General features: G+C 41.7%; 1 protein-coding gene across 6 annotated transcripts in view; it reads right to left on the bottom strand.

Annotated features, from left to right (window-relative positions):
- Nucleotides 1–16,806, bottom strand: part of LOC110509485 (ral guanine nucleotide dissociation stimulator) — a 34,867-nt gene extending 18,061 nt beyond the window's left edge. For 5 of the 6 annotated variants that reach the window (XR_005040407.1, XR_005040409.1, XR_005040408.1 and 2 more), the window contains exons 1-6: nucleotides 16,189–16,806; nucleotides 15,249–15,323; nucleotides 12,717–12,910; nucleotides 11,414–11,535; nucleotides 9,748–9,963; nucleotides 9,267–9,455 (exon numbers count right to left, since the gene is read on the bottom strand). Coding sequence is in view for 3 of the 6 variants with exons in the window: in XM_021590372.2 (XP_021446047.2) it covers nucleotides 9,267–9,455; nucleotides 9,748–9,963; nucleotides 11,414–11,535; nucleotides 12,717–12,910; nucleotides 15,249–15,323; nucleotides 16,189–16,604 (1,212 nt within the window). In the remaining 3 variants the exon portion in view is untranslated. The remainder of the gene's footprint in view (nucleotides 1–9,266; nucleotides 9,456–9,747; nucleotides 9,964–11,413; nucleotides 11,536–12,716; nucleotides 12,911–15,248; nucleotides 15,324–16,188) is intronic. The other variant, XM_036967706.1, reaches the window with a different exon arrangement.
- Nucleotides 16,807–19,100: the final 2,294 nt, after the last annotated feature.

The raw sequence follows: 19,100 nt of genomic DNA, 5'->3' as shown, positions 1-19,100 counted from the left end.
GTGTGTGTAGGAGTAGTCCTAGAGGGATGTGACCCCACACAAAGGAAATCATATCACTCAACTGTGTGTAGGTGTATAACATATTTATTAATGATTCTGCCCCTCAAATACATAATGCACGCACACACATATAGGTGTGCATGGGTTTCTGTTAGGAAAATGTGGCACCGGACAACGTGACCGGGAAGATTTTAATTTACCGGCCATTTGCAAAATATACATGACCCATATGCATTGGGTGCATAACCCACGATGCTCAGAATGACAGAGATCACATTTAGATTATGGTAATGCATCTTAACAGGATGTTAAGGTAATGCATCTCAACAACTCGTGTAATGAAGCAGCCAATAAAAGGTTGTTTTCAAACCTTTGCCATAAGGCGATTCGCGGGAAAACACCAATCTAAACAGCGCACCTGGGAAAACACCATTCTAAACAGCGCACCTGGGAAAACACCATTCTAAACAGACCACCTGGGTAAACACCATTCTAAACAGACCACCTGGAAAACACCATTCTAAACAGACCACCTGGGAAAATACCATTCTAAACAGCGCACCTGGGAAAACACCATTCTAAACAGACCACCTGGAAAACACCAATCTAAACAGACCACCTGGAAAACACCAATCTAAACAGACCACCTGGGAAAACACCAATCTAAACAGACCACCTGGGAAAACACCAATCTAAACAGACCACCTGGGAAAACACCATTCTAAACAGAACACCTGGAAAACACCATTCTAAACAGCGCACCTGGGAAAACACCATTCTAAACAGCGCACCTGGGAAAACACCATTCTAAACAGACCACCTGGAAAACACCAATCTAAACAGACCACCTGGGAAAACACCATTCTAAACAGAACACCTGGAAAACACCATTCTAAACAGCGCACCTGGGAAAACACCATTCTAAACAGCGCACCTGGGAAAACACCATTCTAAACAGACCACCTGGAAAACACCATTCTAAACAGAACACCTGGGAATACACCATTCTAAACAGAACACCTGGGAAAACACCATTCTAAACAGCGCACCTGGGAAAACACCATTCTAAACAGACCACCTGGGAAAACACCATTCTAAACAGAACACCTGGGAATACACCATTCTAAACAGCGCACCTGGGAAAACACCATTCTAAACAGACCACCTGGGAAAATACCATTCTAAACAGAGCACCTGGGAAAACACCATTCTAAACAGAACACCTGGGGAAACACCATTCTAAACAGACCACCTGGGAAAATACCATTCTAAACAGAACACCTGGTAAAACACCATTCTAAACAGAACACCTGGGAAAACACCATTCTAAACAGAACACCTGGTAAAACACCATTCTAAACAGAACACCTGGTAAAACACCATTCTAAACAGAACACCTGGTAAAACACCATTCTAAACAGAGCACCTGGGAATACACCATTCTAAACAGAACACCTGGTAAAACACCATTCTAAACAGAACACCTGGTAAAACACCATTCTAAACAGAACACCCGGGAAAACACCATTCTAAACAGAACACCTGGGAAAACACCATTCTAAACAGAACACCTGGGAAAACACCATTCTAAACAGCGCACCTGGGAAAACACCATTCTAAACAGAACACCTGGGAAAACACCATTCTAAACAGGGCACCTGATAGCGGTTCCATTAGTGAAAGAGATAAAAATCACTGTTAGAAACTTAGAAAGAGGTAATATGACTGGGATTGTTCCTTTGTTTTCTGGACAACAAAAGAAATATGAAAACCAATAGAACAGGAGAGAAATGTCATAGCGGTGGGTCCAATAAGGAAGTAAATGGTAATAAATGAGAATAAATTATATAATTACTCCTGTTTATACACAGAATCGTGTCTATAAATAAAATCATTCAAAATACTTCACCAGAAAGCATTACTTGGCCACAGAAGAATAGAGGATCAATAGATTCTTTTAAAAAATTGCTGTGGAATGTTTCAAATCACAAGCTCGTAGGCCTATTTGAGAAGCCCACTATTTGGGCAGCGTGCGTGACAATAGGCATAGCTGATTATTGAGTTTCGCTTATCAGTGAAAAGCATCTTTAAAATATGTGTGAAGCTAATGTGTCTTGAGTGTAATTTAAAATGTTGAGACAAGAAGAGGGGGAGGGGTGTGTGGCGATATAGGCGAGTCGCTCTCCAGAATGGCTCAGCTGTCTCCCTCCAATTCTTGCGCATTCATTGTTTCATTTTGTGAATTGTTTGCCCTTTGATTTAAAAAAAAATATATTCCCCATTACACGTCACCAGTCGTAAATGTACCGTTTATCCTGATCATTTGGTTACATTAATTTATGTTAATGCATGTATTAATTACAGTCATTTACCATTCTCATTCTTGGAGTGGTAATGTTTTTTGGAGAGTTCACAAGCTGCTACACTTGTGAGAAGTTTTGGTTGATTTCATAACAATCATTTTCTAGATTTGTAATTAGTTCATTTGCCTTTTGTTTGGAGTGCTCCATGTGAGCAATGAGCATGTGTCTGGTTTCTCTGTTCTGATCATGTTGAGTAAGTGCGTGCCTGAGCACATATAGAAACAGTTTTTAACAGGCGATTGCATTTGAAATTGTTGGGCAATGAATGGGCTTATAAAAGCACGTTTTACTCCAGCATCAACCACCAACCACCATCAACCACCTCCCTGCAGGAGAAATCCGGCTCAAAATAGGCTCTGTATGCTCAATATAGTCTCTGTAGACCCACAAGTGCTAACAGTCAGTATCTGGATAACATATGAGAAATGCTTGATAATGTATGTGACATCAACAGAGGAATATTTTCTGGGTGATTTAAATATTGACTGGCTTTCATCAAGCTGCCCACTCAAGAGAAAGCTTCAAACTGTAACTAGTCCCTGCAACCTGGTTCAGGTTATCAATCAACCTACACCAGGGTAGTTATAAACAGCACAGGAATTAAATCATCAACATGTATTGATCACATCTTTACTAATGCTGCAGAAATGTGTTTGAAAAGCCGTATCTAAATCCATTGGATGTAGTGATTACAATGTAGTAGCCATATGTAGGAAAACCAAAGTTCCAAAGGCTGGGCCTAATACAGTGTATAAGAGGTCATACAATACGTTTTGTAGCGATTCCTATGTTGTTGATGTAAATAATATTTATTGGTACATGGTGTGTAATGAGGAGCAACCAGACGCTTCACTTTACACATTTATGAAATTGCTTATTCCAGTTACTAATAAGCATGCACCCATTAAGAAAATGACTGTAAAAACTGTTAAACCCCTGTGGATTGATGAGGAATTGAGCAATTGTATGGTTGAGAGGGATGAGGCAAAATAAATGGCAAATAGGTCTGGCTGTACAACCGATTTGAAAACGTACTGCAAATTAAAAAAATCACTGAAAAAAAGAAGAAGAAACTACACTATGAAACAAAGATAAAGGACATAAAGAATGATAGTAAAAAGCTTTGGAGCATCTTAAATGACATTTGGGGCAAAAAGGCAAACTCCGCTCCATCATTCATTGAATCAGATGACTCATTCATCACAAAACCCACTGATATTGCCAACTATTTAAATGATTGTTTAATTGGCAAGACTAGCAAACTTAGGCATGACATGCCAGCAACAAATGCTGACACTACACATCCGAGTATATCTGACCAAATTATGAAAGACAAGAACTGTAAGAGGTTAAAAAATGATAGTTATCTGTCAACAATGACAAGGCACCGGGGTCTGACAACTTGGATGGAAAATTACTGAGGATAATAGTGGACGATATTGCTACACCTATTTGCCATATATTCAATTTAAGCCTACTAGAAAGTGTAAGCCCTCAGGCCTGGAGGGAAGCAAAAGGTATTCCCCTACATAAGGATAGTAGGCCCTCATTGTAAATAAGAATTTGTTCTTAATTTACTTGCCTAGTTAAATAAAGTTTAACCTCTTGGATCTCTAGGGGCGCTATTTCATTTTTGGATAAAAAACGTTCCCGTTTTAAGCGCAATATTTTGTCACGAAAAGATGCTCGACTATGCATATTATTGACCGTTTTGGAAAGAAAACACTCTGAAGTTTCAGAATCTGCAAAGATATTGTCTGTAAGTGCCCCAGAACTCATTCTACAGGCGAAACCAGGAAATGAGCAGAATCTCTGAAGCTCTGTTTTCCATTGTCTCCTTATATGGCTGTGATTGCGCAAGGAATGAGCCTACACTTTCTGTCGTTTCCCCAAGGTGTTTGCAGCATTGTGACGTATTTATAGGCATATCATTGGAAGATTGACCATAAGAGACTACATTTTCCAAGTGTCCGCCTGGTGTCCCTGCGTCGAAATTGGAGCGCAAAGCCAGGTGCAATTATTTTTCCATTTGAGAGCAAGGAGAAACCAGGCTTCCACGAAGGATATATCATCGAAGAGATATGTGGAAAAACACCTTGAGGATTGATTCTAAACCACGTTTGCCATGTTTCAGTCGATATTATGGAGTTAATTTGGAAAAAAGTTCGCGTTTTGAGGGCTGAATTTTCGTTTTTTTTTTTTTTTTTTTTTTTGGTAGCCAAATGTGATGTACAAAACGGAGCTATTTCTAATACACAAAGAATCTTTTTGGAAAAACTGAGCATCTGCTATCTAACTGAGAGTCTCCTCATTGAAAACATCAGAAGTTCTTCAAAGGTAAGTTATTTTATTTGAAGGCTTTACTTGTTTTTGTGATAGTTGCCTGCTAAATGCTAACGCTAATGCTAACGCTGAATGCTACGCTAGCTAGCTACTGTTACACAAATTATTGTTTTCCTATGGTTGAAAAGCATATTTTGAAAATCTGAGATGACAGTGTTGTTAACAAAAGGCTAAGCTTGAGAGATAGCATATTTATTTCATTTCATTTGCGATTTTCATGAATAGTTAACGTTGCGTTATGGTAATGAGCTTAGGTCTATAAATAGAATCCCGGATCCGGGTTTGGTCGTCGCAACAGGTTAAATAAATAAAATAGTAAAGCCCTCTTTAATGGCTCAAATAGCTGACCAATCAGCCTGTTACAAATGCTTTGTAAACTTTTGGAAAAAATTGTGTTTGACCACATATAAGGCTATTTTACAGTAAACAAATTGACAAACAGACTTTCAGCACGCTTATAGGGAAGGACATTCAACAAGTACTGACACAAATTACTGATGATTGGCTAAGAGAAATCAATGATAAAAAGATTGTTGTGGCGGTTTTGTTAGACTTCAGTGTGGGTTTTGACATTATCGAGCATAGTCTGTTGCTGGAAAAACGTATGTGTTATGGCTTTACACCCCCTGGTATATTGTGGATAAAGCGTTACCTGTCTAACCGAACACAGAGGGTGTTATTTAATGGAAGCCTCTCCAACAAAATCCAGGTAGAATCAGGAATTCCCCAGGGCAGCTGTCTAGACCCCTTACTTTTTTCAATCTTTACTAATGACATGCCACTAGCTTTGAGTAAAGCCAGTGTGTCTATGTATGCCGATGACACAACACACGTCAGCTACCATAGTGACTGAAATGACTGCAACACTTAAAGAGCTGCAGTTAGTGACCGAATGGGTGGCAAGGAATAAGTTAGTCCTAAATATTTAAAAAACGAAAAGCATTGTATTTTGGACAAATCATTCACGAAACCCTAAACCTAACCTAAATCTTGCAATGAATAACATGGTAATTGTAACGATGTGCGCTGAGAGTCGGGAAGCAAGTTCAGGGAGTGAATGTTTTAGTAAATAAAACACAACATAATACAAAAATAAGAAACACGGACAACGCACAGAACTAACACAGGAACAGAAACAATGACACCTGGGGAAGGAACCAAAGGGAGTGACATTTATAGGGAGGGTAATCAGGGAAGTGATGGAGTCCAGGTGAGTCTGATGACGTGCAGGTGCACGTAATGCTGGTGACAGGTGTGCGCCATAACAAGCAACCTGGTGAGCTAGAGGCCGGAAAGGGAGCACACGTGACAGTACCCCCTCTCTGACGCACGGCTCCAGCCGCAGGACACCGACCAAAAATACTATCCCGGGGATCAGGAGCAGACCGGTCACCCCTGCTGATGCGCGGGAACCTGTCACCGGCTGGGGCGCAAGAACTTGACAGACCGGCTAAAGCAGGGGAGCTGGTTATCCGGCTGAGGCATGAGAGCCTGACGAGCCGATGGAAGCAGGGGAGCCTGGCGATCCAGTGAAGGCATGAAAGCCCGATGAGCTGGCTGTAGCAGGGAAGCCTGGCCATCTGTCTGAGGCATGAGAATCTGTAGTGGCTCCCGGACCCGACATCATTCACACCAGAAAAAAAAACATTCCCTGATGCTTCCCTTAGGTGAGGCGTCATTCTGTAACGATGTGCGCTGAGAGTTGAGAAGCAAGTTCAGGGAGTGAGTGTTTTAATAATTAAACACAACATTATACAAAAAATAAGAATCACGAACAACGCACAGAACTAACACAGGAACAGAAACAATGATGCCTGGGGAAGGAACCAAAGGGAGTGACATGTATGGGGAAGGTAATCAGGGAAGTGATGATGTCCAGGTGAGTCTGATGACGTGCAGGTGCATGTAACGATGGGGACAGGTGTGCGCCATAACGAGCAGCCTGGTGACCTAGAAGCCGGAGAGGGAGCACACGTGACAGTAATTGAGCAAGGGGAGACTAAACTGCTTGGAGTAACCCTGGATTGTAAACTGTTATGATCAAAACATATTGATACAACAGCAGCTAAGATGGGGAGAAGTCTGTCCATAATAAAGAGCCAGTCTGCATTCTAAACAGCACCATCAACAAGGCAGGTCCTACAGGCCCTAGTTCTGTCACACCTTGACTACTGTTTAGTCATGTGGTCAGGTGTCACAATGAGGTACTTAGGAAAATTGCAAATAGCTCAGAACAGGGCAGCAAGGCTGGTCCTTGGATGTACACAAAGAGCTAACATTAATAATATGCATGTAAATCTCTCCTGGCTCAAAGTGGAGCAGAGATTGACTTCATCACTACTTATTTGGGAGAGGTATTGACATGTTGAATGCACTGAGCTGTCTGTTGGAACTATTGGCACACAGCTTGGACACCCATGCATACCCCACGAGACATGCCACCAGAGGTCTCTTCACAGTCCCCAAGTCCAGAACAGACTCTCGGAGGTGCACAGTACTAGATAGACCCATGACTACATGGAACTCTATTCCACATCAAGTAACTGACGCAAGCAGTAAAATTAGATTTTAAAAACTTTTAAAAATACACCTAATGGAACAGCGGGGACACAAACATAGTCACAGACACATGCATTCAAACACACGATAACATACGCACTATACACACGTGCACATAGATTTTGTATTGTAGATATGTAGTAGTAGAGGGGGCCTGAGGGCACAAACTTAATATGTTGTGAAATCTGTTGTGAATCTATTATAATGTTTTTTAAATGTATAACTGCCTTAATTTTTCTGGACCCCAGGAAGAGTAGCTGCCAGCAGGGATCCATAATAAATACAAATTAACCTATAGAACGATGAGCATGATGGTCAAACGTATTTACTAGTAACTCCATTAATAAAAAAGCATTAAATTGCAATGGGATTTTTTTCCTCCCGGTCATTTTGGCCGGCAACAGGTTTATTTTGGGACTTTTCAAATATCTTTTTTGCCCAAAAGCCAGCAACATACAATTACCAGTCAAAAGTTTGGACATACCTACTCATTCAGGGATTTTTCTTCTACATTGTAGAATAATAGTGAAGACATCAAAACAGTGAAACAACACAAATGGAATCATGTAGTAACCAAAAAAGTGTTAAACAAATCAAAATAGATGTTATATTTAAGATTCTTCACCATTTGTCTGGTTGACAGATTTGCACACTCTTGGCATTCTCTCAACCAGCTTCATGAGGTAGTCACCTGGAATGCATTTCAATTAACAGGTGTGCCTTGTTAAAAGTTCATTTGTGGAATTTCTTTCCTTCTTAATGCGTTTGAACCAATCATTTGTGTTGTGACAAGGTAGGGATGGTATACAGAAGATTGCCCTATTTGGTAAAAGACCAAGTCCATATTATGGCAAGAACAGCTCAAATAAGCAAAGAGAAACGACAGTCCATCATTACTGTAAGACATGAAGATCAGTCAATACAGAACATTTCAAGTACTTTGAAAGCTTCTTCAAGTGCAGTTGTAAAAACTATCAAGAGCTATGATGAAACTGGCTCTCATGAGGACCGCTACAGGAAAGGAAGACCCAGAGTTATCTTTGCTGCAGAAGATAAGATCATTACATTCATTATAGTTACCAGCCTCAGAAATTGCAGCATAAATACATTCTTCACAGAGTTCAAGTAACAGACACATCTCAACATCAACTGTTCAGAGGAGACTGTGTGAATCAGACCTTCATGGTTGAATTGCTGCAAAGAAACCACTACTAAATTACACCAATAATAAGAAGAGACTTGTTTGTGCCAAGAAACATGAGCAATGGACATTAGACCGGTGGAAATCTGTCCAAATTTGAGATTTTTGGTTCCAATGCCGTGTCTTTGTGAGACGCAGAGTAGGTGAACAGATTATGTGTGTGGTTCCCACAGTGAATCATGGAGGAGGTGGTTTGATGGTGCTATGCTGGTGGCACTGTCTGTGATTTGTTTAGAATTCAAGGCACACTTAACCAGCATGGCTACCACAGCATTCTGCAGCGATACGCCATCCCATCTGGTTTGCGTTTAGTGGGACTATCATTTATTTTTCAACAGGACAATGGCTACCAGGCTATGTAAGGGCTATTTGACCAAGAAGGAGAGTGATGGAGTGCTGCCTCAGATGACCTGGCCTCCAAAATCACCGACCTCAACCCAATTGAGATTGCTTGAGATGAGTTGGACCCCAGAGTAAAGGAAAAGCAGCCAACAAGTGCTCAGCATATGTGGAAACGGCATCAAGACGGTTGGAAAAGCATTCAAGGTGAAGTTGGTTGAGAGAATGCCAAGAGTGTGCAAAGCTGTCATCAAGGCAAAGGGTGTCTACTAAGAATCTCAAATGTCAAATATATTTTGATTTGTTTAAAAAAAATGTTGTTACTACATGATTCCATGTGTGTTATTTCATAGTTTTTAATTCTACAATGTGGAAAATAGTCAAAATAAAGTAAAAACCCTTGAATGAGTAGGTGTGTCCAAACTTTTTACTGGTACTGTAGACACACACACACATCCTACCTTGATGAGCAGCTCTCTGCTGAGCGAATGGTTATTTTCGTCTGAGAATATTTCTGACAACTCGTGGAAGATGCGAAAGTTCTCCCTGGACACCTCATCCCATGTCCTCTTCAGCCGGTGGACCGGGTTGCACTGCAGAGCAGAAAGGATGGCCCGTAGCGAAGAAAAATTCTTCAGGATTCGACACTCCTGAAGGGAAAAAAGACTATGAATATCAAGGAGATATCAATGAACCCAACTAAGCACCGGTGGCATATCAATCCAATGTATTATTAAGGAAAGGGAAGCATTAGAACTTTTTTTACTCAAATAAATATTTTGAACATAGCATTATGGGTACTGTAGTCATCATGCTACACAACACACACTGTGCCTCTGCAGGAACTGAAGCCAAGGACACCTCAGAATCTCATGCCAACAACAACAACAACAACAACCACAACAACAACAAGAACAACTCCTGCTAACAACAGCTCCTCACCCTGGCCACTTCGATCCAGCGCTCCACCAGTTTGGCCCGCTGTGTGGGTTTGAGCAGACGCTCACTCAAGCAGGTGGCGATGACACAGTTGGTGACGCAGTTGAACTGTGTGACAGTGGCACGGATGGTGGGTGCCAGATGCTCCTTGCCCTTCTTGTCCCGGTGCGACCAGATACTCCCCAGACAGTGGTAGGGGACCACCTTCTTAAAGAGCTCCTATGAGGAAAAAGGGGAGTAAGAACTATAAAACAAAATGGTCTCTTGTCACAACCAGTAATGTATTTTAGATGAGTTTAACATGTTTTCACTCTCATGGACAGAAGAGAGAGAAAAGAGAGGCAGGCAGATCCTTTAGAAGACTTCGAGGAGGAATGATAAAAGTGTCTGCTGCACTCCAGTCTCCTAACAAAAGTCCGTAGGACACTCAGCAGCAGAGTGGGCATAAAGCCCTCGGTGTCTTCTGTCTCTCTTCACTTCCTAAGATAACTAACACGGCTTATAGTCCTGCATCAGGTCACATACCCACGGTTCCCAGCCGTTGACCAGCAAAAAAATCAACTGGTGGAATGAAAACATTCTCGAAAACATTTTTAAATCAAGATAATATATATTTTACAAACACAGGAGCTTGTTGTGATGAATTGTGTTGCGAAGTCCATTAGGCTAAGTGAGCGGTGAGGCAGACAGCCACGCAGCCGAGAGAGTGGAGCGGGGAACTATCCATTATTTGTGTGGTGCTGAAACATTCCTAATTTGTCCACGTGCAGGGCTTATATATTCCCTTCCACCACGCCACAATATGTTGCAAAGTTTATTTTCCCTGACTCCTAGCTCATGCGAAAATATCTAAAGTAACAGGAGAAATAAAAAGAAAGGTTATGATGGTGGAATAGGCTACACCATCATGGAAACGTGCGAGTGAAATCCCCGGGTTGGAAGAATTTTGGAGTCATTGTGGACAAGGAGGACAACAACCCGGTAGATGGATACAAAGTGCAAGCAGGTATTTATTTACAATAATTCAGGTAACTATTTGTTCATTATTATGTTAATTCAGGCTTTAGGTCATTTAGACCATACACAAGCCATATAAAGTTTAGACCTGTGAGGCTGGTAAAAGTTTCAGTAGCAAATAGCCTACTAAATAACTGTAGCCTAGGCAATTTTTTCAGCATATAATCTAGTTGATTCTTGGAACTGTTCATTTAAGTTTCAATTAAACTATTTGATTATCTAAACCATATTGTGTTTTGTTATGTCGGCTATTATGCTTTCATTACGTAAGAAGAAGGCTAATTAGAAGGCTTTTTCCCAAAGGGTTTTAAGTCGTCAATGTGGCTGCATCACATTGTGATGGGGCGGGGTGCGGCTCCAAAAAACTGACCCGTGCAGGACTCTATCTGGGCTCCAATGCTCACAAGATGACAGAGTTACAGCGTTTCATTTTTCATTTTGCTTCAAATCTGGCGTGGAAAAATACACAAACTTCTTGAAAACAATGAGAAAGTAACTTAACACTATAAAGTGCAATGGTGGAAAATGATAATGGAAAATAATAGACTAAATGTAATTTAAAAATCGAGTTAATACTGTATAAGGATATGTTGTTAGTACAAGGACATGTGCTGCTGGGAATCTGAGTTTTTGTAATGTTTTGTCATCTTACCGCGTCCATGAGGGTGAACTGCTCGGCCACCACCGCCGGGTCAAAGTTCAGAAAGTCCAGTCGGTCATCCTCGTAGCCATTCTCCTCCAATAAGGTGAAAGGATAGCCGCCATGATCCAGCACTGAGGGGTGACATCACAACTCATTAGCTTAATTACGTCAATGTTACGTTCCCCAGTTTATGTGTTGTAGTTTGTGTATTTGCATGTGTTTTATTTCAGGAAATGGCTTCCTGAAATCCCTCAAGCAGCTGATTGGTCAACTCCACGACTAATTGGAGAGCTGACCCCGCCCCCTCGTCAAGACACAGCTGTCTCCAGTTACATTCATTCTGAAGCTATATAAAAGCCAGTGTTCTGTTCAGGAGAGAGAGATTTTGGAGGTAGGGATTACTGAGAGATTTTGCTGGGAGTTCATTGCTGGGAAGTTGGTATGTTTTGTGAGTTTGTTGCTCAGATAGAGCTTATTTGATGTCCTTTGTTTCTTAGTTTGTTTGTGAAATTGTTTAATATTCTGTTTCATTTGTTCCCAGGGGGAAAGGGGAAGGCACCTTGGGAGTGCTTAGGCGAGAGGCCCGCGGGCATACATATACCCGTAGTATATTCATTGTCTAGGCACACTAGGTAAGACCTGGACGGACAACCCCCTGTATTTTGGTTAGGGCACCAGGTGGTGCTAAATTAGGTAAGTAGTGGGTAGGCAGGTAAGATAGGAGAGGGGGGGGGGCTTTGAGATTTACTTTCTTTGCTTTGTTTCCGTCCAGCCCCTTTTCCCCATATTACCGTGTAAAGGAATAAAGTCCTTGTAAACGGTACCACATTCTGTCTGTTGTCATTCTTACTCGCACCTACAGTTCATACCTTTTTCACTTCACAGAGAGTTTAGTTGTAGCAGGGTGTTGCGTTCCCTCTTCATAGAGGCGTGCGTAACAGTCAAACACACTTTCACCACTTTTTATGAGCGGCTGGGGTTTGTAAAGTCCTTAACGTAGTGAAGTGACCACCCTCAGATATAACTTTCGTTGAAGATGTAGCTCGAAATGTCGTAAGCTAATACAGGTGTGTGTGTGTAATAGAGCATCTGACTGTGCTGGTCCTACTTTACTACATGATCACGTCACACAGTTTTGTCTAACACAAAAAGGGATTCACAAACAGCAGTGTTCTCTTATTTGGAGTACCACCCAAAATATCTCTGGCCTTCCACTAATACGAATTATATGGACTCTACATGACCATGTTTAGGAGCTGGGGTCAGGGTTCAAAGGACATAAGTTTAGTCGGGGGTAAGGTGAGTGTCTTACACTCACTCTCGGGCTCTTGGAGCTGCCGGTGGTGGAAGTGGGCCAGGAGGTTGCAGGCGCGGCGTTCCAGGTCCGATCCCGGGAAGTTGAGGTGCAGGTAGGAGATGAGACGTCGCAGGCAGCTGTACTCCGGAGGATTCCAGAAGTCCTCAGAGTACTGGTCAAGCCATGCCCCCAAGATGGAGGATATTGTGCTGTGGAGAGAGAGAGAGTTTAATACATGTGTTTGGATGGCAAATTTCTTTACCTTTAATAATAAAAAAAAGAGGAAAATGGAGTTGCGAGATAGGAAAGATAAAGTACATAGACAGAGGGGTGTATCAAGTACAGGAAAATGATAGGAGAGTGAAAATAAAGGAGACTAGCATACATTAAATTCTGAGAAGGACAGGCAAGATATATACAGTGGGGCAAAAAAGTATTTAGTCAGCCACCAATTGTGCAAGTTCTCCCACTTAAAAATATGAGAGAGGCCTGTTTATCACATTGTAGGATTTTTTTATGGAATTTATTTGCAAATTATGGTGGAAAATAAGTATTTGGTCAATAACAAAAGTTTATCTCAATACTTTGTTATATACCCTTTGTTGGCAATGACAGAGGTCAAATGTTTTCTGTAAGTCTTCACAAGGTTTTCACACACTGTTGCTTTTTTCACTCACTGTTGCTTTGGCCCATTCCTACATGCAGATCTCCTCTAGAGCAGTGATGTTTTGGGGCTGTTGCTGGGCAACACGGACTTTCAACTCCCTCCAAAGATTTTCTATGGGGTTGAGATCTGGAGACTGGCTAGGCCACTCCAGGACCTTGAAATGCTTCTTATGAAGCCACTACTTCGTTGCCCGGGCGGTGTGTTTGGGATAATTGTCATGCTGAAAGACCCAGCCACATTTAATCTTCAATTCCCTTGCTGATGGAAGGAGGTTTTCACTCAAAATCTCACGATACATGGCCCCATTCATTCTTTCCTTTACACCAATCAGTCGTCCTAGTCCCTTTGCAGAAAAACAGCCCCAAAGCATGATGTTTCCACCCCCATGCTTCACAGTAGGTATGGTGTTCTTTGGATGCAACTCAGCATTCTTTGTCCTCCAAACACAACGAGTTGAGTTTTTACCAAAAAGTTATATTTTGGTTTCATCTGACCATATGATATTCTCCGAATCTTCTTCTGGATCATCCAAATGCTCTCTAGCAAACTTCAGACGGGCCTGGACATGTACTGGCTTAAGCAGGGGGACACGTCTGGCACTGCAGGATTTGAGTCCCTGGCGGCGTAGTGTGTTACTGATGGTAGGCTATGTTACTTTGGTCCCAGCTCTCTGCAGGTCATTCACTAGGTCCCCCCGTGTGGTTCTGGGATTTTTGCTCACCGTTCTTGTGATCATTTTGAGCCCACGGGGTGAGATCTTGCGTGGAGCCCCAGATCGAGGGAGATTATCAGTGGTCTTGTATGTCCTCCATTTCCTAATAATTGCTCCCACAGTTGATTTCTTCAAACCAAGCTGCTTACCTATTGCAGATTCCGTCTTCCCAGCCTGGTGCAGGTCTACAATTTTGTTTCTGGTGTCCTTTGACAGCTCTTTCGTCTTGGCCATAGTGGAGTTTGGAGTGTGACTGTTTCAAGTGTCATTAATACAGGTAACAGGTGGAGGACCTAGTCCCCCCGTGTGGTTCTGGGATTTATGCTCACCGTTCTTGTTCAAACAGGTGCCATTAATGCAGGTAACAAGTGCAGGACAGAGGAGCCTCTTAAAGAAGAAGTTAAGGTCTGTGAGAGCCAGAAATCTTGCTTGTTTGTAGTTGACCAAATACTTATTTTCCACCATAATTTGCAAATAAATTCATTACAAATCCTACAATGTGATTTTCTGGATTTTTTTTTCTCATTTTGTCTGTCATAGTTGAAGTGTACCTATGATGAAAATGACAGGCCTCTCTCATCTTTTTAAGTGGGAGAACTTGCACAATGGCTTACTAAATACTTTTTTGCCCCACTGTACACAATAGAAACATATCCAATGTCCATAATGGCGAAACTGCTTACGTCAGCAGAATAGTGCTGGTGGCAAGGAGAAAAAAGAGGTACACAGATGTAGGATTTTAATTTGACCTGTGTTTAGTCCATAATGTTTCTTGATCAGTGGGTAGGATATTAGCTGGTCAAAATGCGGCTACATTAAAAGTGGAATACTGTTACCTTAACAGTGTGTTAGTGCAGGTTTTCAGTGAATCTATGTAAATCATAAAGTTCATCGGCATTTCCTGCGGCGAAATAAAATTCCCAGCAACAAAAGAGTGATCAAATTAAGATCCTACAACTATACTAGCTTGTAGGACAGATTAAGTGGCTTCCTTTCTTATGTCTTAGAATAATGTCTTGTAGGTGTAAATATTACACATTCCTGGCAACAAAATGTGAAAATGATGTAAGTTTCTCTGTTTTATGTCACTGTACAGTATGTGTTGAAAAGGAGGCTATTTGAGAGAAGTATTGTCCACAATGTGTTTCTGAGTCAGACAGAGACTTACTTCCTCAGATCTGTGCGATCATCATGAGTCAGTCTGTGGCCCTCTGAGCCAGGCAGGTGCTGGAGCTTGGCATACCTGAACAAGGTGGGGTTGGTATACAGAAGATAGCCCTATTTGGTAAAAGACCAAGTCCATATTATGGCAAGAACAGCTCAAATAAGCAAAGAGAAATGACAGTCCATCATTACTTTAAGACATGAAGGTCAGTCAATGAGGAACATTTCAAGAACTTTGAATGCTTTTTCAAGTGCAGTCGCAAAAACCATCAAGAGCTATGATGAAAATGTCTCTCATGAGGACCGCCACAGGAAAGGAAGACCCAGAGTTACCTCTGCTGCAGAGGATAAGTTCATTAGAGTTACCAGCCTCGGAAATGGGCAATTAACTGCACCTCAGATTGCAGCCCAAATACATGCTTCACAGAGTTCAAGTAACAGACACATCTCAACATCAACTGTTCAGAGGATATTAATTGCTGCAAAGAAACCACTACTAAAGGACACCAATAAGAAGAAGAGACTTGCTTGGGCCTTGAAACACGAGCAATGGACATTAGACAGGTGGAAATCAGTTTGTTAGTCGTCTATCTATCTATCTATCTATCTATCTATCTATCTATCTATCTATCTATCTATCTATCATCTATCATCTATCTATCTATCTATCTATCTATCTATCTATCTATCTATCTATCTATCTATCTATCCATCCATCCATCCATCCATTCATATATCCATCCCTGTATCAAGACATGTATTCATCCACACCCTCCATTCATCATGTCATTCATGCATCACTCCATCCACCCACCTTTTCCATCCATCTATAATTCTTCCACCAATCAACTAATGGATCCACCCATGCATACATCGGTAAATTCATCCATCTATTCATCCATTTATGCACCAATGTATCCCTCCCTCTCCCCCCCTCTACTCACCTGTTGAGCAGCAGGTCCAGGACCTGCTTGGTGGAGGCGAAGGAGCGGTAGGTGCAGAGGAAGATGGTAACGTAGGTGGAGTCGTTGCCCCGGAACGCCGCCACCATGTACTCCACCAGCTTCTCCAGCGTGCCTGCCTTGATGGTGCGCACCTTGCACGTCTCATACAGGCTGAGCGATGCGTCCAGACCTAGCCAGCGTTGGCCCTTAACGGCCCCGCTGCCACCAACATGGTGGCGGTGGTGGAGCATCTGCACCTTCCGCAGGGTGATGGTGTATACCACCCCGTCCTCCACCTCCTCACCAATCTCATGGGTCGCATTCTGAAAGACAGAGGGAAAAAGTGAGAGATAGAGAGAGAGGTTTAGATACTCTTTCTTACTTTTTTCCACACACGTGAAAGCAAAATGAAGCATGTTCCATACTAATTCTGGAATTTCTCCAAAAGGTAAGGGCTGGCTTTTCTTTAGTTACACATCAAACTACGCATTACATATAACCATTGATTAATAGACTACATGTTAGAGGTCGACCGATTAATCGGAATGGCCGATTAATTAGGGCCGATTTCAAGTTTTCCTAACAATTGGAAATCGGTATTTTTGGACACCGTTTTTTTGTAATTTTTTTACACCTTTTTTTAACTTGGCAAGTCAGTTAAGAACACATTCTTATTTTCAATGACGGCCTAGGAACGGTGGGTTAACTGCCTTATTCACGGGCAGAACGACAAATGTTTACCTTGTCAGCTCGGGGATTCGTTTTTGCAACCTTCTGGTTACTAGTCCAACGCTCTAACCACCTGCCTTACATTGCACTCCACAAGGAGGCTGACTAGCTGTTACGCGAGGGCAGCAAGATACCAAGGTAAGTTGCTAGCTAGCAATAAACTTATGAAAAACAATCAATCTTCACATAATCACTAGTTAACTACACATGGTTGTTGATATTACTAGTTTATCTAGCGTGTCCTGCGTTGCATATAATCGATGCGGTGCCTGTTAATTTCTCATCAAATCACAGCCTACTTTGCCAAACGGGTGATGATTTAGCACTGTCGTTGCACCAAACCTAACCATAAATATCAATGCCTTTCTTTAAAATCAATACACAAGTATACATTTTTAAACCTGCATATTTAGTTAATATTGCCTGCTAACAGGGAAATTGTGTCACTTTGTGTCACTTTTCTTGCATTCCGTGCAAGCAGGGTATATGCAGCAGTTTGGGCTGCCTGGCTCGTTGTGAACTGTGTGAAGTCCATTTATTCCTAACAAAGGCCGTAATAAATTTGCCAGAATTGTACATAATTATGACATAACATTGAAGGTTGTACAATGTAACAGCAATATTTAGACTTAGAGATGCCACCCATTAGATAAAATACGGAACGGTTCCATATTTCACTGAAAGAATAAACGTTTGGTTTTCGAAATGATCGTTTCCGGATTTGACCATATTAACAACCAAAGGCCCGTATTTCTGTGTGTTATTATGTTATAATTAAGTCTATGATTTGATATTTGATAGAGCAGTCTGACTGAGCGATGGTAGACAGCAGCAGGCTCGTAAGCATTCATTCAAACAGCACTTTCATGCGTTTTGCAAGGAGCTCTTCGCAATGCTTCAAGCATTGAGCTGTTTATGACTTCAAGCCTATCAACTCCCGAGATTAGGCTGGTGTAACCGATGTGAAATGGCTAGCTAGTTAGCGGGGTGCGCGCTAATAGCGTTTCAATCGGTGACGTCACTCGCTCTGAGACTTGGAGTAGTTGTTCCCCTTGCTCTGCAAGGGCCGCAGCTTTTGTGGAGCAATGGGTAACGATGCTTCGAGGGTGGCTGTTGTCGATGTGTTCCTGGTTAGAGCCCAGGCAGGGGCGAGGAGAGGGACGGAAGCTATACTGTTACACTGGCAATACTAAAGTGCCTATAAGAACATCCAATAGTCAAAGGGATATGAAATACAAATAGTATAGAGAGAAATAGTCCTATAATTCCTATAATAACTACAACCTAAAACGTCTTACCTGGGAATATTGAAGACTCATGTTAAAAGGAACCACCAGCTTTCATATGTTCTCATGTTCTGAGCAAGGAACTTAAACGTTAGCTTTATTACATAGCACATATTGCAATTCTACTTTCTTCTCCAACACTTTGTTTTTGCATTATTTAAATAAAATTGAACATGTTTCATTATTTATTTGAGGCTAAATAGTTTTTATTTATGTATTATATTAAGTTAAAATAAGTGTTCATTCAGTATTGTTGTAATTGTCATTATTACAAATAAATAATAAAAATCAGCTGATTAATCGGTATCGGCTTTTTTTGGTCCTCCAATAATCGGTATCGGCGTTGAAAAATCACCTCTACTACATGGATATTGATGTGAAATACAGTATTGGAGTATTTCCCTTCACACATGATTTGTATTATTGTGTGACAAGTTTTAGAAGGAAGTGATTTTATGTGCCTCTGGTCTAGGCTATAGTCCCATTATCCAGTGACAGACATCACAAGCTTTTGGCCTCTCTCCCTCTGTTGATTTGTTGGGCTAACACCCATATCACTCTGGCCAAACAATATTCACTCCACCATCCTGTGACCCATTTGTTCTTTTATGGATTATTTTTCTCTCAGAGTCCAACTCAATACCTCCCAATTTAACTAACACCTAGCCTCGGGCCAAAACCAATTATGGCACTCGACTCAATGTTTTGCCACAATCTGTTCCCTGTAGTTTTTGGTTCCCCAGCCAGCTGTTCACCAGCACGACACAGCACAGGGAACGACACAGAACAGGGCACAGAACAGGGCACAACACAGGGCACAGCACAGGGCACAGCACAGGGAACAGCACAGGCCACAGCACAGGGAACAGCACAGGCCACAGCACAGGGAACAGCACA

The sequence above is a fragment of the Oncorhynchus mykiss genome, chromosome Y, assembly GCF_013265735.2.
Source record: "Oncorhynchus mykiss isolate Arlee chromosome Y, USDA_OmykA_1.1, whole genome shotgun sequence".
NCBI lineage: Eukaryota > Metazoa > Chordata > Actinopteri > Salmoniformes > Salmonidae > Oncorhynchus > Oncorhynchus mykiss.
This window is presented reverse-complemented; position numbering and strand designations above follow the sequence as displayed.